At 33.9% G+C, this 20,179-nt stretch overlaps 3 protein-coding genes and 1 non-coding gene across 9 annotated transcripts in view; 2 read left to right on the top strand and 2 right to left on the bottom strand.

The window, feature by feature from the left end:
• Nucleotides 1–29: 29 nt before the first annotated feature.
• LOC132706363 (putative tricarboxylate transport protein, mitochondrial) lies at nucleotides 30–2,725 on the bottom strand. 2 transcript variants are annotated; one of them, XM_060677646.1, is made up of 6 exons: nucleotides 2,595–2,725; nucleotides 1,867–2,014; nucleotides 1,600–1,807; nucleotides 868–1,091; nucleotides 646–810; nucleotides 30–587 (listed from the first exon to the last, which is right to left on the bottom strand). In XM_060677646.1, the coding sequence occupies exons 2-6, from the start codon at nucleotides 1,979–1,981 to the stop codon at nucleotides 349–351; spliced, it is 951 nt and encodes a 316-aa protein (XP_060533629.1). In that variant the 5' UTR covers nucleotides 1,982–2,014; nucleotides 2,595–2,725; the 3' UTR covers nucleotides 30–348. The 2 variants fall into 2 exon arrangements, with proteins under 2 accessions (XP_060533629.1, XP_060533630.1); XM_060677647.1 differs by lacking the exon at nucleotides 2,595–2,725 and adding an exon at nucleotides 2,120–2,584.
• Nucleotides 2,726–2,882: 157 nt separating this feature from the next.
• On the top strand, nucleotides 2,883–4,111 carry LOC132706364 (probable 18S rRNA (guanine-N(7))-methyltransferase). 3 transcript variants are annotated; one of them, XM_060677651.1, is made up of 5 exons: nucleotides 2,883–3,025; nucleotides 3,080–3,117; nucleotides 3,173–3,420; nucleotides 3,471–3,589; nucleotides 3,642–4,111. In XM_060677651.1, the coding sequence occupies exons 1-5, from the start codon at nucleotides 2,990–2,992 to the stop codon at nucleotides 4,014–4,016; spliced, it is 816 nt and encodes a 271-aa protein (XP_060533634.1). In that variant the 5' UTR covers nucleotides 2,883–2,989; the 3' UTR covers nucleotides 4,017–4,111. The 3 variants fall into 3 exon arrangements, with proteins under 3 accessions (XP_060533634.1, XP_060533633.1, XP_060533631.1); XM_060677650.1 differs by having other exon boundaries at nucleotides 3,167–3,420; XM_060677648.1 differs by having other exon boundaries at nucleotides 3,157–3,420.
• Nucleotides 4,112–4,861: 750 nt separating this feature from the next.
• On the top strand, nucleotides 4,862–4,945 carry Trnal-uaa (transfer RNA leucine (anticodon UAA)). The gene has a single exon. It is a non-coding gene; the product is annotated as a tRNA-Leu (tRNA).
• A 228-nt stretch (nucleotides 4,946–5,173) lies between these two features.
• Nucleotides 5,174–20,179, bottom strand: part of LOC132706657 (nucleoredoxin-like) — a 40,076-nt gene continuing 25,070 nt past the window's right edge. For all 3 annotated transcript variants that reach the window (XM_060678121.1, XM_060678122.1, XM_060678124.1), the window contains exons 6-8: nucleotides 11,291–11,486; nucleotides 11,148–11,238; nucleotides 5,174–8,306 (exon numbers count right to left, since the gene is read on the bottom strand). In XM_060678121.1, the coding sequence (XP_060534104.1) occupies nucleotides 7,924–8,306; nucleotides 11,148–11,238; nucleotides 11,291–11,486 (670 nt within the window). In that variant the 3' untranslated portion in view covers nucleotides 5,174–7,923. The remainder of the gene's footprint in view (nucleotides 8,307–11,147; nucleotides 11,239–11,290; nucleotides 11,487–20,179) is intronic.

Genomic DNA, 20,179 nt, shown 5'->3' with positions numbered 1-20,179 from the left:
TGAGAAGGTGATTTAGGTAAAGAACTTCACTTATTCAATAGTCATATATTTTCAATATAAACAACAAAAATGTCACAAACATAAAATTTGGTGGTGTAAATGCGTTCTTTGTAAACAAAAAAAACTCGACAAAAACAATCAATAACAATAAACAATTGATAATAAATTAATAAAATTAACAAATATATAAAGTTTGGCAGTTTGTCCTTAACATTTTTGTTGATCAATGTAAAAAACTTCGGGAATGTGTAATTTTTTAGTACATTAAGAATATATTGGAAATGCCCCTCGAAATGCAATAAAGCAGTACCTACAGCTAGGATCCCTGATACGAAGTTCAAATAGCTTCTATGGCCAGATTTTGTTGAATACTTCCATGAAGCTGTCATATATCACGAATGTGATGGCAACGTCTAAACAAACCCTGCCTAATCTAGGCACAGTACCTTTGTAAAAGGCCCACGCGCCCTCATTTTTCCAGATCTGGATAGTACAATCCAGGGTATTTTTGTACTTGGAGGCTTCGAGTCCCTGCATTCTGGTTTTCACTACGTCCAGGGGCGTGTTACCAAACACCGACGCCGCACCTTCAAACGAAATCAGATGCGTCATGAATCCCCACACTTCAAATTAAAAATCATTTACCAGCGACCGCGCCAAATAGTCCCACCAGCCACTTTGGAACCTTCTTTTCTTGATCCCCGCCCTTGTACAAGTCTTTAAGACTTTCCATAACGAAAAATCTAATTGCCTGGTTGCTACCCTGTTTCATTATCGTCGCCGTCAATCCCTTGTACACTCCCCCGATCCCTAACCGCATACATCTACGGTAAGAAAAGGTTCACCCTCGGAACGGCAAAAACTCACCCTGTTCCTTTATGATGATGCCGACGCCGTGAAAAAAACCCTTGAACCGCGGATTGGCGCTCCTTTGGTCGTTAATAAATTTTACTTTGACCGTTTCCATGGGAGTGACGGCGAAAATAGCTTCCGACACACCTGCTCCAAGACCACACAACAATCTACCCCCCGGCGATAAAGTGCCATCGGGCTGTATCATCGCACCCTTGAACGTTTCAAAGGCACCAAATCTAGGAGGGTGAAGCCATTTTTATGCACCAAGGTCTTATTAGTTGATATATAGAGGTCTTGACCATTGCGATAATAGAGGCACTTTTGAAGTCCGGTAATAATACCAGTGATTTCAAATTAACCAATAAGACGGCGTGAAAATAGTGCAAAGTTCAAGTTCGTGTGTGAATTTCAGGGGCATGCCCAAAAATCTTATAGACCCCTACATGTGTTGAAGTTTTATAGAAAATTGCCTGTATTATCAGCATAAGTTTCTATATATCTAGCCTCTATATGGAAACACACAGATTTTTTTTTGTCCTCATGTCCTAAGCATCAGATAACACAAAGAGTATCAATATTTCACCTTCAATGAGTTTAAAGGTTTTTGTTTATGTTGCCTAACATCAAATTTCCTTTAATAATTTTATTAAATAATTAGAAAGTCAGTGCAACATAATTGTCATTAAAAACATCCATCCTTTTATGTCGGCTAAATTTTTGGTTGATAAAAAGTGTCATATGTACCTTACAGCACTTTTGGGAATTGAACCATACAGCAAGACACTTAAACCCCTATAAAGCCCAAAAAATCCATGACTTTTCACGGTTTTCTTGACACAGTCTGCAATGCCATTGTACTTCTTGGCAGCACCTTTTTCATCAAGTTGGAGTTGAGTTTTGACATATTCTGTAGGGAAGGTTATGCATATTTCGATACCGCCAGTGATGCCACCTAAATCAAACCTAGTATACAGTAATGGACAGGTTGGTAGATGAATTGTTGCACCTTACCGGCTATGACGCCTTTTACACCTTTGCTAGAGCCACCAGCAGCGGCCGCGGCTCCGTTTTCCCTAAGCCAAGGTCGTCGGAAGGGATATACGAAATGGGGAGCAACCGGATCCATTTTTAAATCTTACGGCCACCAGGCACATGTATACTAAAATAATATTTTATCCACGATTTAATCACGCTATATTACACAATAGAAAAATGAAGTTTATTTTAGATAATACTTATGCAAACTTATCTTGTTTGTACGCACCTTAAAAGCTAAAACTAATTAAATACTAATATCTGCTCTAGTAAAATTTACATAACAAATAATGCCATCAGTGAAAGGCTAAAAAAAGTATTTATCGAGAAATGCTCAAAACATTTGAAGGACGCTAAGCTACTTGACCTTTACACGATTCTAGCAATAAATGAACTGCTTAGTAGCGTTATTTAATTATGTGCATTTATCGGAACCTATTAATATTCTGTTGTAATTTTACGATATATTTCATTTAAGGACGGATGTAAAAACTTATATATCGCAATTATCTTTTAAATGTATTTTCGAATGCCAATATCAAAATCAAACTCGAAGATATAGAGCTATAAGATAACATGTATGTGTAAATCAAAATGTTCTGATAGAACAAGAAGCAACAACTTTAATCTCCTTATGACAGCCTTGTTTATGTACAAACTCGGTAAAAATAACAGTCAGATGGAATAATCACTGCCAAACTTACCAGTGGTTCGCTTTCAAATGTGCAGAACCACGAAAAACATGATAAATCTACAAAACAATCGCTTAACCACCACTCTAAAACGTCAAACGAATTATAACCTTAAACGGTCATTTCCATCAGCAGGACAGGCTTCGGCCTGAGTCAAAAAAATCGTCTTCTCCAAATAATTAGACGTGTACCATTGACAGTAAAAACCATGCTCTATTCTTTCTGCTGTTCAAAAATGAAGCAGGAAAAATTAGTGTGCACTAAAAAATCAAAGAATTCAGCCAATAATTATTTTTCCATGGCTCATCTATGATCCACGTGCATACCGTTGAGGTTATGTGTGATTGTTTTATTTTGGTTTGTAAGAGGCTCTTCGAATTACTGAGAGTTAAAGTCAAGACAAAGTCATGTCTCGTCCAGAACACTTGGCTCCTCCCGATATAGTAAGATTAGTAAATTAATTGATTTAGATTAAATTTGATTTATATTATTTTAAGTTTTATAATGAAGAAGAAGCTAAGAAATATACCCAGAAGTAAGTAAAACATCTTAGTATATATTAATTTAAATTAAGTGGATTATAGTTCCAGAATCATTGAGATTCAAGAGCAGATGTCTGAGAGAGCCATAGAACTATTGCTTTTGCCTGAAGACACTTCTTGTTTTATCTTAGATATTGGTTGTGGGTCTGGATTAAGTGGTAGTGTTTTGGAAGAGCAGGGTCATTTTTGGATAGGCCTTGATATTTCTACTGCTATGCTAGATGTAGCTATGGAGAGAGAAGTGGAAGGGGATTTAATCCTTTCTGATATGGGCCAGGGTTGTCCTTTCAGAGCAGGTGATGGAATTTTCTGAAATGTTTAGTTTCAAATATATTTTGGTGTTTAGGGTCTTTTGATGGAGCGATTTCAATTTCTGCACTTCAGTGGTTGTGTAATGCAGACAAAACATCTCACAAACCAATACAGAGGCTCGGCAAATTTTTTAGTACCCTGTACTCTTGTTTGGTAAGAAATAATTCAAATCAAATGTTACACATGTCAATGCAATATGCTTTAGAGTAGATCGGCAAGGGCTGTATTTCAATTTTACCCAGAGAATGCTGAACAAATGGAACTTGTAACATCCCAAGCAATGAGGGCTGGCTTCTATGGGGGAGTGGTTGTAGATTATCCCAACTCGACCAAAGCCAAGAAGTTTTTTTTAGTTCTGATGACTGGTGGCAATGTACCATTGCCTAAAGGTTTGGGAGCCGAGGGAAACTCACAAAGTGTCAGCTATGCAACGCGAGAAAGAGCAAAACAGCAGAAGGGGAAGCCATTGAAGAGTGTGAAAAATTGGATTATGGACAAGAAAGAGCGAAGGAGAAAACAAGGGAAAAATGTGAGGCCTGATTCAAAATACAGTGGCCGAAAACGAAGCGGAAGATATTGATTATTTGTATATATTCAATATATTATTTTTTGTCTCTTTGCATAATTTTACCTTCTTTCAATCAGATTAATTTATTATATTATGTTATTTTATAATCTGACCCCTAAAATATAATATATACTAAGAAGCTATTCCCTATCCACATCATAGGTTTATTCAATATAATCAATTATTATTTTTTGTCTCTGCATGATTTTACCTTCTTTCAATCAGATTAATTTATTATATTGTTATTTTATAATCTGACCCCTAAACTATAGTATATACTAAAAAACTATTACCTACCTACATCATAGGCTTATTCAATATAATCTGGAAATAATTAAAAGTTCACCTGTCCATGCAAAATCCTCGGTGAATTAATGGTTGCATACAGTAACAAAAAATCACGGTGGACGGAAGTCCGAATCTTTTTCATACAAGTTTTTCGAATTTTCTTTATTTGACAATGTTGAATGTTAAAATCTATTGCCAAAGAGTTATGCGATAGGCACACTATCATTTCTTTAATGGAAAATATGGTTCTCGAGTTTAATTTTATTCATGAAATTACAAAGTTTAAAGTACCAAACAGCCAAGAACCATTTTCAGCTCCTTTCAAAAACTGAACTGAAGTGAACTGAAATCCATTTAACACAATTAAATTAGAACAAAAAAGCTTTAGAATTGAACAGTGGTTCATTACTATATCTACAGCTTCTTCGACAACGCCGTGCTCTTATCAAATTACAATTCTAATTTTTATCCACGAAGTTATGAAATCCCTTGTAATCGTCTAAAATCTTTGCGGGTACAAATTGTATGTAATATGTATATATGCGGCGTAGTAGATAAACATTTCATAGGTCAGGTTGGCCGAGCGGTCCAAGGCGCCAGATTTAAGCTCTGGTTCTCGAAAGGGAGCGTGGGTTCGAACCCCACACCTGACAAAGCATTTTTTTTCTTGTTAAAATTACATTTTTTCAACAATTTTATTTCTTAATTCAAGTTATAAAGTGCTATTTTAATGAAAATTGGGTATTATTTGATATTTTTATTGGTTTTAATCACTTTCTTTATAAATGTATAGAATTTTAATTGTATTTTTCCTACTTAAAAACTACAAACGCAAAACAAATAAAAATCAGCTTGAAAAATGTAATTTTTATTAATGACATCAAAGTTAACTCTGCCTAACTTCTCCAGAATAGGGTGTGTAAAAAAAACATTCAGATACAAGATTCCTCAGTTTTCCGCGGTTAACGATAATTGGTTGGAACATACATTTTCTGGGGCAGAACCATTCGCATTTATCTAATATTAATATTATGGCTAAAATCACATCATGTTCTTGCTACATTACAATTATTTATACCGTTGCAAACGATCTCATTTCCTATCTACATGGAGGCGTTGCAATTTAAAACCTTCACTTCGTTAAATTGCAAAGAAACTCTTAAGACAGTTTTAGCATATAAAACAAATAAAAATAATGACCGCATCACATAGATCTGCGCCAAATGAGTGGTAAAAAGGCGCCTGGTTTTAAATAGTTTATTTATAGTGAATTCCATTAGCTAACAGAGGATGACAATACATCAGTGCGCACTTAATCTGTCCCCTTATAGTTTTTAGTGAGCGGGGAGGCTTTATTTATGTTGGTTACCGTTTTTTGGAATATAAAATGCGAAATATAAAAAAAGTTAATTAAATAGTTAGTTAATAGTCCAACAGTGTTGCGTTGTTTCTGTTTTAAAAAATCACAAAAACAGAGCTGACTAAAAAACAACGGCCCATATACTGTGCTTCCATGATGTTCGCTACATAGGGCAAATTTTTTTGTGTGATCGCTGTGAAGTTGTCATTTAAACAAGGTGTTTCTAATCACATTTTAGAGCTGTGTATGCAATTTTGGGACGAAACCAGTAGCGATCGTGCCTACAAAAATTTATATCCCTTACAAATACCACCACGAACATTATGGAGAGCGATGTTATTGACTGCTGAAATGAATACAATTCTTATCGACACGTTACTCATTAAAGTGAATTCTCAGAACTGTAAATTGGAAAATAATTCTATACAATATGAATACAGGATTATAAATAAGGACCTATCCGGTTGACGCAGGAAAATCTATTAAAAACTTTTAAACGGCTTCGAGTAGCTATTTAAAATTTGGAAAGCTGTTTTTATTTGCAATGTTTGATTTGTTTCTTATTTTTATTTGATGAGGAAAATTTTAATCAATATTTTTGATAGGAAATTTTCTAAATTGAATTCCGCTTATCTAGTTTATTAAATAAGTCCTACGCAGAGCGAGAATAACATTTTTTTAAACCGGCACTTTTTAAATTTGTTTGAAAATAAACTCGCACGAAGAAAAAATCACGCCAGTCTTTTCGATTGGAAATTATGACATATTGTACAATGTTAGGTAGTTAAACGACCAATTTTTAAGAAAAGACTGTAGTCATGGTTGCATTTTTTAAGATTGAGGGGTGGCTCTATAAATAATTAGTAAGGATTAAGAGAATGCTAGTATTTCTAGTAATCGTTGGTCGTCCTGGAGAAACTAATGATCGTTGTCCAATTAGAAATACAAAGTTTTAAGGAGGTTTAGGATTCGTATGGTGTTTTTGTGTGGTGTAAGTCGTACCGCATATCTTTTTGCTGTCTATCTTTTATTACGCGTTCGATGTACAGGTTATAATTTTTTTACTTCCCCTCAGATTTCTTTCAAACGGATTTATAAAAGTAAGTAAGATTACCCATTAAAAAAAGAGTTACGATGGCCATTTCAAAAGATTCCGTCCGCAGCCTGAAGATGACGACACTAGCTACTGATTGTAGTTGTGCACCTCTTGATAGTTACTTATCAAAGTTTCAGCCATTTTGGACGGGTGGTTTTCACTTGTGAGTGTTTTCATGAAAATGGAAAAATTGAGTATTTAGTTGTTACAAAATATTTGTTTTTGAAAGGCAATACCCTTACGCAAATTAAAGTTGAGTTGGACTCTATGTATGGGGGCTCTGCACCATCATTTACCACAGCGAAATTTTCGGCAGCTGCTAAAGTCGATCGAATGGTGTCGAATTGAAGTTAGAGAGATAGCAGAGGTTACTATAATGTCCCAAGAACGTGTTTGTCACATTTTAAATCAAGATTTAGGCATGAGAAAGCTGTTCGCGCTGGGGGCGCCGCGTTCACTTACATTAAACCAAAACCGAGTTCGAATAAACGTTTCCAACGCTCAACAATAACCCATTAATTACTGCATGATGAAACTTGGATACACACAGTCACAACAGTGAACCGCCAAGGGGGGACCGACTCCGAAAAAAGCAAAAACTGTTTTTTCGGCTGGGAAAGTGATGTGAAAGTGTTTTTTTGGGATATTCGTGGAGTTATCTTAATCGATTACCTTCAAAAAGGAAAAACCATTAGGAAAGCATACTACACATCATTACTTGAGAAGACAAAAATTAGACAACTCAGCGGTTGCCACGACGAAAATCCACGAATAGCGGTGCGAACCGCTTGACCATCCGCCTTACTCACCGGATCTAGCCCCACGCGACTTCTTTTTGTTCAAAGGACAAAGATTTTGGTCAAATCAGGAGGCAACCTTCGTGAACAAATATTTTGCGGAGAAAAACGCTGGGTATTCCATAGAGAGTTACAAGGAGACTGTGTAGGTAAATAAAAAAAAATGTCTTGTATCATTGTTAGGTGGGAAATTTTTTAAGTGGCTCTCGTATCTTACTTTACTTACTTTATTTTATTCGATATTTGATATTGATAAATTGATAATAAATAGGAGATTGTTTCGTTTAGACAATTATACAAAATGTTTCAAATATTTCAAAACCTCACCGCAAACCGTTTAAAAGTTGTAGAGTGTCACACTGCCGAAACGTTTAACAATTACACGGTTTCGGCGTTTTCCACACCTTCTTCGTTTATGTCCTTAAATTTTAAATCGTTCCTCTGGAATCTCGTGACGAAATCGTTGACGGAATCGGTGGTTATCTCGATCCCGTATTCCATGGTAGCGTACCTCCTGCTGGGCAAGTCGATCGCTACCAGAAGCGGCACCACGTCGTCCAACCCTATCAGATCGCGAAGAATGTCAGTCGTTTCGTTCTCGGTACCGATTAAGAATTGAAGAAAGTAGTCGTCTTCGTTGCAGTTGGAAAACAGCCGATTTTCCGGCGTCGACGCGAAATTTATGTCGTTAACTTTGTAGTAATTACTGGCGGCGGGCAGCAATACTGATTCGGCGAATTGCACTTCGGTTTCCTCCGAGTCTAAGGGCAAAGGAGAAGAATTAAATGTGGCGATTGATCATTTAGTGCGACGCATTAGCTCGGTTGCTTCATTAGACATTACCCTTCTGCCAGATTTATTAAAGCTTTTCCATATTATTCCGTAATAACCCAGGAAGCAGGGGCAAGTGCAGTCATTTTCGATTTATAAGTGGTCCGAAAAACCAACCAAACAAGGATGTCTTATTAACATCATAAAAATTACCTCAGAATGCGGTCATAAAATTACTTGACTAATTTGAGATATCGACTTTAAACTTAATGATTAATTTAAACTATTATCAAATTCTTCTATTGTAAACCAGAAGATATTTAGCGGGTGCCGAAATAGCGTGTCAAAGTAATATAACTCGTTTATTATTTGTTTTTGAGAAAAATGCTAAATGCTATAGATGAGATTAAAAGAAACAATTTATAAGTTATGGTCAATATTGAGTGTTATGGCCATTTTTTCGTCAAAAATGCTTTGTGGTTAATACCCTATATTTTTGACGCCGTTTCAGACAGCTGTAATTTTATTACGCCAACAATTTAAAAAAATGGTACAGTCTATACTTGTCTTGAAGTTAGTTCGCATTGTTTATACAGGGAGAGTCAACATAAAAAAAAAAGAAAATCAAATTTAAGTCTCTGTACCTTATATTTCCATTATTATTTTTTTAAAAAGAAAGGCTCATATATATTCATTAACTATATAATTCCTCACTCAAAAAAAGAAGCAATTTAAAAATCGTTATATTTTTCGGCAGTAATGACCAAAATCTGACTTTAAGTTGACTTAAAAAAGATGTCACTTAAATGACATCAGTAGTCAAATGACTAGTTAATGACGTCATTTTGACGACCTTCTACTATCTGGGAAAGTTCTGGTACAAGAAAAATTGGAAATTAGTGGGTAAAAAATATTTGACAAATAAAAATAAATATGCATGAAATAAAAGATTTGGCTGCTACATTGGGAATGAATTTAACTACTTGTATAGAAAAAGATCACATTTTCCCCCAGTATCATCAAGTGTACCTCATTGCCCTAAATTGTAGATATATAGCACAATAATTTACCACAGTTTCACGATGGTTCATCTATAATAATCTAAACTAGTTTTTGATGATAATTTTTTATATTACGTCATAGTTTGTCAAAGAGTTCCCTTATTAGGATATATAAACCTTTAGTATCATCAATTTTATCTTATGGTATATTTTTTTTGGGGTGCTGCAGCGGATATGGCTCTTCAATCGCTAGAAATAAGCCAGAAGCGTGTTTTGAAAATAATATTATTGAAAAACAAACTATATCCTAAAGAATTGTTTACCGAAGCGAAAGTACTAAGTATCAACAAAATCATTAAAAAATAAATATTAGAACAGTCATCAGACTATTAAGTCTCAACAAAATTCGTAAAGAAACAATTAGACATTCAGTAAAAACCAGATTTGTATCACATCAGGTCATGCCAGTACCGATGGTAAAATTTACTTCAGTGCAGAGGAGCCTTCTATTTGCAGTCTCTAGAATATATAACGCCCTTCTAGTGTATTTGCAAAATAGGGAAAATATACAAAAATTAAGAGGCTCTTAGTTGTTTAGTGTTGACTATGACATTCTAAAAGTGATAAATTAGCTGTGAATAAAATTAAGTGGGTGATAAGTTGCGATTTAATTTAATACTTTTCATAAGTTCATAAGTTTTCAATTCGAATATCAACATGCATTAGACTGAACAAATGCACGCACAAATTTCTCAAATTCACTACGCATTTGATATATATTTTTTTGAATCTATTATCTAATTGCTGAAATAAATGTTATTATTATTATTATTATTATTGTTTTTTTTCAAAGAAACTTCCACAGGCTACTGTAATACTTTTTACAAAACTTCTGGATTCCTCCTGAGACTATTTCAGTCAAGCTCTGAAGAAGCCAACAGGATGATTGGCGAAACGTCATCAATTTCAACTCAGCAAAAACCGACGCAGGAGGAATCCAGAAGTTTTGTAAAAAGTATTATTATTATTATATTCATTTCTTGTACTAAAAAAAACATTGGTTTCTTGTACAATAAACAAGTGGTTGGTTCTACTATTAGGATTTAATGTTAAATATGTTAAATGGGTTAAATATAGAGTAGGGCATTATATAAAATTGTAAATAATTTACTACCATAACACTTAATTTTATACCTGGAAAAGTTATATAATAACTGCGATAGTTTCTGTCATTTTAATCCACTACTGGAGATACCTAGTGTAAGGTTATTTAAGAAAACAGTGTTGGAATATTTACGCAATTCGTTAAATTATTAAGATAAGCAGTAAATGTTATTTGCTAGTCAATGGCCAAAAAATATTAATAATGATATAGAAGCGCCTGATCTAATACTCCGTTGAAACATGATTAAAGAGATATGAGACATAGATTTTGTTTTCTACCAATAAGACCTTGCGGCATTCAACAGGGAGGCTGACAATTAGTGAATTTCATAGTTTTCAGTTTGACCATGGAATTTGTTCCACGGTATTTTCTGAAAATACACCCATCAAGCGAAGTAGCGGACGAAATGGTGATAGCGCTCCACCACACTGTTAATAAACTATAAGCAAGTTTCGCCGAATATACAAATATTCTCTTATCTGTTTTACGAAAAATCATGTTTACGAGCGTAAACAACGGCGAACGGTTGCTGTTTGTTGTCGAGTACCAACAGCAGTGTCGTCGCCGCTTTTTTGTTCGATACATCGCGGGTTGCATTAGGTGGAGAGAAGTTGGATTTGCATCTATCGCTGGTAAGTATCGTACTAAAATTTGTCTCAACTTACCGACGAACAACGCTATCGCTGGGTAATCGTGCAGTTTCGTTAAAAACCTATCTGTCAAAACGTTGACTGGGCGTGGTTTCCATGGAAAATTCTGCAACTCAAAGAGTATTACAAAATCAATCAGAAAATTTCTTGAAAATCACCTGAGCCAGAGGATCTTCGGCTAGTTCCGCGCGAGCGTCCATTGTTATCACGTGACCGTTGCTGTCGAGTAGAAGCAGAGTAGGGATTCCCCTGATACCATACAACTGGGCCAGTTCGGCCCTGACCGAGGCGTGCTGAAACGGCACGGACAGCCACGGCATTGACTCCAAGTAGGCGTTGTACGAGTCGATACTCCTGTAACGTCATAACCATTCGTAAAATTTAAGGTTGTCAATTTTGAAGATGAATTTATCCAAAGCTGTTATTTCTGAGCATTGAAAAGGACGAAATATTGCTCTGTCCCTGTCACTTTTAGGAAAAATAAATGCTATATAGACAAAGATATTAGCAGAGAGCAGAAGCGCATTTAAGTAACTTTTAGGTGTTAGGCAGGTATTTTTATGCTGGTGACAAACCAAAATGGAGCTTTAATCGACCTTGCATATTTGGCCATTTTAAATATTTATCTTATGACTCGTATGGTCCCTTTGGTTTAAGGTTAATATAAAGCAAACCCAAGAATTTAATTTTTTTGCACTTTTTTAGAGTGAGGATCAAGACAACTTACAGAGTAAGATAACGAGAGACTCATCCAAGAATATACGCTTCTACTAATGTTTCTAGAGTTTCAACATTTCGCTCTCCATGTTTAAGACCTGGGCTCAAATACCAAAAAAGAATAATTTAACCAATTTAACCAATTAGTAATTTTACTTTTTTAATGTATTCTATTGGATGCAAATACATTATTTTTACAGCTTAGTCGGAATTTTTGATTTTGCTGTCAACCACACAGTTGCAAGAGAATGAACCAGAAACACAGTATACAATTTCTCATATTTTTGGATTTATATAAAAATTACAAGAAACAGGTCGGAACTTAGATAAGGAATCTGAAGCTTCTGAGCTTCAATGTATCATCTAAGAATAAAGAATTTCATATATTTTATAATCTCTCACACAAATAAATTTTGGCTTCATATATTTCACTATTATTCTTGTCTGGTCATTATTTTTAGTCAAATAAGCTCATAGATTCGCACTTCGCAGTGCTTATTGGGACCATAAATCGCATTATAGTAATTCTGTGGTAAACCGTTCGAAAAACTCTTCAACTAAATTAAGGTGCTACCTAGCATTAGGTGGCTCCTAAAAGTTTTAGTAGGAACGGCTGGGAAAGATTTTATCTTTACTAGAGCTCAAAACTGTTCTTTCGCTTATTTCGTAAAGTAGAATATGAATTAATTTTTTTGTTTTAATTTTTCAAAAATCAAACAATAATCGTATACATTACGAACAGTTCGTACCCACGGGATCGTAATCTAAGGTTATTTGTGCTCTACGTTAAATGTCGTCGTGACGCCGATGCCGAGTGTGTTTGTTTTGTCCCGTGTTTCGGATTACGTCAAACTCACTCCCCGCGCCCGAACGCGAGGGTGAAATTAACCCCTAAATTAACCATGTAGAATTTAACCCGGCACGGAAGCGGGCACGACGAGTTTGGATATTACAGTCGATTTTATTGCTTCGTTCTTTGTTTAACCGCTTAACTCGTTCGCAGCGTGCATTCATTTATTTTGCGGCACTGGCGCATGCGCCAGTTCTCATCGTATACTTATTGACAAGATGTTGCTAGTCAAAACAATTCATTTTTATAAGAAAGAACAACAGTGAAGAATATGTTGGTTATAGAATATATAGGATTGTGATAGAATTAATCACATTAACGAACTCTGGTTTTGTAAAACACTTTTTTTAATAAAAATGTATCAATGAATTACATTTAGCTTTAATACCGCCCAGATGTTTTGCGTTTTAAAACTACCGAGAAGCTCTTCCACGAAGTTCCAACTTATTTCGCATCGGATTTCCGAAAATTATATTTCCCCGCAAAACATTCATAATACTTACTTAATGTATTTCTGAATGTTATTGATAATTTATTTACCAATGAATATTAGGAATTAGGAAAAGCAACTTGCACCTGTCGTACGTTATAATATGACAGAATAGCTGATATTCCCATTTGACAATACAAAATAAAAGTTGTCCCATCAAATATTCAATACCCATTTAGAAAAGAGTTGTCAATGGGAATAATTTAAATATAATTGCTGTTTTTTACAAATTTATAACTTTTTACCGTTTAGCCTTTCAAACGAACCATTTTTTTAAATCTAACTTACAGGAACTTATGACACAACTATGAAAAAAAATTGCCAGATTTAAAATCTCGTTTTTTACAAATGACGTTGTGGAGTTCAAAATCCAACACGGGCACAAACAGAAGGTTGACTCTCGCGAAAGCTGTGACGTTTCACAAATCGCGACTTCATTTGATACAGAGAGAACGCAGCTCTAAAATTCTGTGTTGTAAATTATGTTATTTATGCTAATTGAGTGAATAGTTGTATAAATTTATAAACATTTTCTGTGGAACTAAACACATACGAACAGCCACTGATCTTAAGCAAAGCTTAAGATCAGTGGCTGAATAACGATCGAATGTTTGCGGTAAATTTTAGCAACGAATGGTATTTTGACGTTTGTCAGTTCTGACGGTAACGTCACACGTTACTCAGCAAAATTTACATTTAACAAGGGAGACCCACTTAAATCCAAGTTCTCATTAGGTAATAGATTCGAATATCTTATTTTTTGCTTTTTGAATCATTATGTAAAACCTCAAAATTATCGTCAAACTTGTACATTTCTGTATTTAAATGAATGGTATGATTAGAATCCGAACTTTCTTTTCTTTCTTTCTTTATAAATGCGTTTCTTCAATGATTTACATGTTTGTCCGATATAAATTTTGATCCACATTTCAACAAGTGTTAAAAGCAATATTGAGGCCAAATTTAGATAGATGTTTCGAAACTTTCTCCCTAGGTTCTCCTATGTATTTTATTGTTTTGTAAATTTTAGTTTCGGTGTTTAATATGTGATGCATAGAGTTCATAGTTATTTGACACTGTATTTAAGTTACATTTCTATCCATCAACCATTGTTAAAAGCTATTCGTTTAATAATATTTAATTCTTTCACAAATTTTCTGTGGTACAGTAAGCAGTCTGTGGTTAAAAGAATAAAAGGCTGTATCAGTGAGGGTTTATGGTAAATGGAAAAATCTAATTTGTTCTATAATTTAGTTCAGGAAGTTTAAAGAGTTATTTAGTTCCGTCTCTATCTTAAATTTTATACAGTTATGTATAGAGTTAATATGATTCAAACAAGACCGTAATTATGTTTCAGTTCCATTGAAATAAGCAAAAACATCTCTACGCATCTCTACCACCAAAGAAAACTTTTACTCAGATAATGTAGGATATTTTCTAAATTGTCCATGAAAATGTCTGCAAGTAGCAGACGACGTGGATTTCGCATAATTAATCCTTCTTTAGCAATATAAAACTGACCATTAAATTGAAAATAATTTTGGTTTAAGCAAACTATTAAATTATCTTACAAGTCTTATTTTGATATGATATGATATTCCAAAATCGTTATTAATCTTGTTCAAAGTTTAACTGATTGTGTTCTTACAAAAGAAACTACAGACCTAATTAGCATATCCTGTTCGTGTAATTTCATTAATTTAACTTTGGAGGTTGAGGATTCAAAATTATTAGTTGATATTTTTCCGTCATTAAAAAGTGGTGAATTACATGATGCATATGTAATTGGCTTTTTGATTTGTTCTTGATATAACTCGGTGGGATTATATTGTATACTTTGGTATATGTGTGGTTTAAGAAACTGTTTCTTGTAATATATTCTAGAGAAATATTGGCAATAAACTATAGCAGAAAAATATCTAGCAAACTTTATACCCCAACAAAAAAAGCGCTTTAGGACATAAAATACGCCCAGAAAATTTCAAGTAATTTAATAATAATTAATAACTTTTTAGGTTTTCTTTAATTGTTTATTTGAAACGATCCAGAAGTCATAGGACAAGGTTTATTCGAGAAATTAAAAAAATAAAATTATTAAACATCGATTTTAAATTGCTTAAATTAATTTTTAAAGTCATTGTTAATTTTTTGTTTTAAACAAATAATTCATCGGAAAATTAGTTTTCGAAACGGCGATAACTGCAAAATAAATTTTAATTCTACTAGGTTAATCGTATATCAAGACGTAAATTTGAAACAAAAATATGATGTCGTAAGCGGGAATCAATTTACAAAATGGCACAGGGCAAAAAGTAAAGCATTTCGGACCGTGCGCGTCAGCCTCGCGGCAATCGTTTTCCAGCGGGGCGGATTTCGAGGAAATTACGGCACTTATCCCGAATTTCGCGGGGAAGTTTATAGTCGAAGCAGCCGGGAAAACGGCAGGAAGTTTAATTTGCGACGGGGCATGAGCTCGCTTATTACGCTTGATCGACAAAACAGCGTTCGCTAACAGCGCAACTCCATCTCCCAATGACTACTAGGCAGGGATCAGCGTACACGTTTTTACACGAAAAAAGAAATAACTTATAAGAAGGTACAATTTTCCATCAAATATAATATGGTTATTCTATAGACAACGACAAATTTAAATTAAAAATAATAGATCACATTTTCTATATCCGCAAAATAAATAAATGAAAATTGTCCCTAAAATCATTAAGTTGCACGGGGTTATATATCATAAATAAATGTTCAAGGATAATTTATATAAAATACAAAGTCTAACCTACACAATATTTTGAATACAAATATTTAAATTTGATATTGAAAACAAGAACATCTTACACATAAATATTAGTCTTTTTATTTTCGATATTCTCGCCCATTTTTTGTTATTTATTCTTGTACATGTATATTTTGTCATATTTCGTTTACTTGTTGTTCTTTATGTATTTATATTTATTATTATTTATTATGTTTATATGTTTATTGCTTCGAGGCTTGCAGATAGAACAAATTTTTTGAGATGTTTTTTAAAAGCACTTAATGATGTTAAAATTATATTACGCTTATTTGTTTTTTAAGCTTAGTTGTTATCACATTTTCCATTTCTCTATCTCTTGTAAGAATGAATTATTTTTTGTAGGTCGGTTTTGTATTTTAAAACATTTAAAACCGTTGTTTAAAAAAATAACAAAGTTTTATTTATAGGATTGTTTTAACAAATAAAAGACAAATATGACTGCTTTTTAATAATCTACAATAAAGCATTTTAACATTTAAAAAAAATAACCGTTAATGAGTTATTTACAAAAAAAGATGGCGGTCTAGACTTCTTAGGGTTGCGGGATTAGGAGACTTTGGGACTCGAATGTTATTTAGTATATTTTAACCTACCTATGACAAAAAACTAAAAATAGATTTCACCGCAATTATGAACAAGGAAATATTTTTTTTTACTCCCGTCTGTAAAATACCTAATTCGAGCCATGTCGGACATTTCCGGGATTTTACCGCACGGATTTGGAAGCAATCGGATGTTTTCGGAGATATTTCCCACGCTTTGAATTTTGACGTTTGTCAATTCTGACGGTCATGACAGTGAATGAATTCAAGTTGTTTTGCGAAAAACTAACGGTCGTAGAAAAAGTATAGTATGCAACATGTTCGGAAAACTTTTTAACTCACTCGTTTATTAAAAACTCGTGAGTCAAATGCCGTTTACCGCAATTGTTGCATAATATACTATAACTTTGCAGTGCATTCTTATTCACGTTAGTATTTTACTGTTTTTGATGGGTGTGACAGTGAAATTATATCTACGAAAGACGCTACCCAAGCAGACTTTTTAAACAAAAAAAAAAAGTTTTATTAACATCTTAAAGGGATATTTATTCGAACTGGATTTTATTCAAATAACACGTTGGTATAAGGATTTTACTCCAATGAAAACCAAAATGGTTTGGAACCCTTCTATTTCAGTCTTCCAGTAATCTGAGTATCCGAACTTCGTCTAGCGATGATGTTTGGGCTCTCTTTTTTGCTGAAAGATTAGCTTTGTCGTTTCCCTCGTGGCATATTGGTTTTCCAATGCGTAGACCGATCTTCCTTATAGATACCAATCCCAACATGCTTTTCTGTGAACCAATGCTGTCATTCCCCAGCAGGTGAGTCTTTTGTGACTCCACCTTTGCTGGCAATAATTAAGTAAGTTGCATGCAATGGTTTCGTACCTTGCTAAATTTCTTTAGAGATGTGTTTTATAAACAGTGTAGTAGGAAGGTAAAATGTTTCAGTATGACGCATATTATGCAGTGTTGAAACGAAGCAACTCCAATACTACAAATCAATTAACTCAGTGATAAAGTTGAACGCTCTGGGTCTGAACTCTCAGTTACATCTTACGTGCACCTTTGGCCCATCAGGGTTAACCTAGCGATAAACGACTGATGATAAACAGGCCCCAAATGCTTTCGAAGCGGAGTTGAAAAATAAACCGGCTAGTTTAAGACGTTCGTAATTTTTATACGCCATAAATTATAGAGTTTATTACGGCAAAGCCGTTAGGGTTCCTTATCAGCTACCACGACCGATCGTAAATTTTTCCGCAGGAGCTCGATCAAAAGTGAAATTAATTTATCCACGGGGAACTGAGTAAACTATTAACGCTGCAAGTAAAATATAAGAAAATAATTTGCCTATTCTTTATATGCTCGATTGCACTTAATAATTAAGGTTGATTCCAGTGCTGGAAAAGCAGAAAAAATATTCGAAAGAGGCCCAAATCTATTTATTAATTTATTACAAATAAAAAATGTGTGCTATTGATTTTTGCTTTTGGATTCAGTATTATCTCTGGAAAAAGGGATATTTGTTTATGAGAAATTGCACTTGAATGGAAATTGATAATAATAATAATAATAATAATAATAAGTATACACAGCATATAAAATATTATAATATATTTTATAACAAAAATAATCCATATTTCAAGCTCTAAAAGGATTATCTTCAGTAAAAATTGATAGTACGGAACCAGCACCCACTTCTTGACGCAAAAGAATTTCACATAAAGACAGGAAAAATATAAAACATACCTTCGTAAGCGGATTTCTTCATTTATGAACGTTTTTCTGTGATATTGAATTGCATCAACATAGAATGTTATTTCCATGTCCTTGAAGCTTCTTGTTTTTGTGGAAGTAAAATATTTATATAGTCTGGACTCAAGTTTGATCCTTCCGATACGCCGTGGACAGCCTTGTTTTCGAGACTATGTACAAAATTCAATATGAAGCATTTTCTCACTCGAAATATTATGAATATTGTTTAAAAATATTATTTTTACAGGTTATTCTCTTACAAAATAGCAAGATCTTTTACCAAGTTTATTGATAAATTAAATTTGGCGCCTAAAACGTTTCAGAATATATTTATACGATACTAGTTTAAAATCAAAATTTTGACAAAAGATTGACTTGTTGATGTACTTGTTTTTTTATTGTCTTGTTATATAGATGGTTGTCTTGTTATATATTTTTTATTTTCCTTGAGTTCCTTCTTACTCTTAAGCGTAATTAAGTTAGATTCATTTGATTTATCAGATTCATTTGAAAGCATATGTATTTGTGTATGTATTTTTGCTTAATTTGATAACAGTTTTAAAGTCATTTACTAAGTAAACTTTTTCTGAATTTTCGTCGATGTTTTCGTGGTAAAAATATAGTCACTTTACTGGTGACGTACAATCTGATCTAAAATCGAAATAACATGTTTCTTTTTTAGTTTCATAATAAAATAAATAGATTTTATTTTTTAAAGATATTGCTTAGTTTCAGTTAAGTTGCCTTTAGGGACTTGAAAGACGGGTCACGTAGCATCAATTAAATGCTATATGCTACATCAGTAATGCGATGTTGGGCAACTGGATACTGTCGCTAGGAGCATTAGGCGTTTAAAAAGAACCGCAGATCGTATACAACTAGTGCCGTTAGAGGCCTTTTCAATATAATCAGCGCTATCTTAATTACGGGCCGATATCCATGGAGATATATCATTATGGTCTTACAAGAAGTCCGCTGAAGTCGTCGATAAAGCTATTAACTTCAATTTTAGATCGAGTATGACACTTCGTTTAATAGTGGCGTTATGGTTCAAGGTAACGTAATAATGGAAGCTGGTCATTTCTAGTTTTCTGGACAAAAATGTGATCTACGATTCTACGTTAATACCGTATTACCACCTGTCGCGTTGCTCTACTGCCAGCAACTGCAAGATTCAACTTTTCAGCAAGACTTTGCCAGACCACATGTCGCTGCAATTACTAGACACTTCCTCCGACCAGCAATGATAAGTAGAACACCGAGTCGGGTTGCTATATCTTGTACTACATAAAACTACCCCCTATATCCTCTCGAAATCTAGTACAGATAGAGAAAAACTTTAATACAAAAGTTTTGTATTGCTATGTTGCGATGTTTTAGAATATAGCAATTTCATGCACATGTGGCGTCCCGAAATTACTGTAGCTGCCAAATTCGATTATAGTTTGAAAAATAATTGAGAAATGAACAAAAATATAAGATGTCTCGGTTAAATATTTAAAGTTAAAACCGCTACAGTGAATTCGGGATATCCTGTAACTACTATATTTTAAAATATCTCAACCGACTACAATACAATACTCCAATACATTTTTCTATTAAACTTTTATCCCTAACAAGGCTAGATTTCCAGGTAGTATAGTGGGTAGTATTGTAAGGAACACGGCGAAGGAGGTATGAATATACTGGAAGAATCTACCATTGGCACATATAGTCGGTACGATTTGTGATGGCATAGTCGGCAATAAAATGCCAGACAGAATAAAATAGATTGTTCATCTTGCTTCCACTTATACTTCAATAGATGTTGTTTCGCCATGAATGTCTATTTAATCAATGCAAAACAGCAGTCACTAACGATTACGATTATATTAGTTGGGAGTAA

Source organism: Cylas formicarius, unplaced genomic scaffold (assembly GCF_029955315.1).
Source record: "Cylas formicarius isolate icCylForm1 unplaced genomic scaffold, icCylForm1.1 PGA_scaffold_8__14_contigs__length_24414737, whole genome shotgun sequence".
Classification (NCBI taxonomy): Eukaryota; Metazoa; Arthropoda; class Insecta; order Coleoptera; family Brentidae; genus Cylas; species Cylas formicarius.
The sequence above is the reverse complement of the archived record's forward strand: the minus strand, read 5'-3'. Positions and strand labels throughout refer to the sequence as shown.

Bases quoted from the DNA above. Each gene is read 5' to 3' on its own strand.
- LOC132706363 (XM_060677646.1), bottom strand. From the start codon at position 1,981: ATGGATCCGGTTGCTCCCCATTTCGTATATCCCTTCCGACGACCTTGG. The intron at 811-867 runs GTGAGTTTTTGC...GTATGCGGTTAG, and splicing joins CATCATCATAAAGGAACAGG to GGATCGGGGGAGTGTACAAG. The intron at 588-645 runs GTAAATGATTTT...TTTCGTTTGAAG, and splicing joins ACTATTTGGCGCGGTCGCTG to GTGCGGCGTCGGTGTTTGGT.
- LOC132706364 (XM_060677648.1), top strand. From the start codon at position 2,892: ATGATCCACGTGCATACCGTTGAGGTTATGTGTGATTGTTTTATTTTG. The intron at 3,421-3,470 runs GTGATGGAATTT...TTTGGTGTTTAG, and splicing joins GGGTTGTCCTTTCAGAGCAG to GGTCTTTTGATGGAGCGATT. The intron at 3,590-3,641 runs GTAAGAAATAAT...AATATGCTTTAG, and splicing joins GTACCCTGTACTCTTGTTTG to AGTAGATCGGCAAGGGCTGT.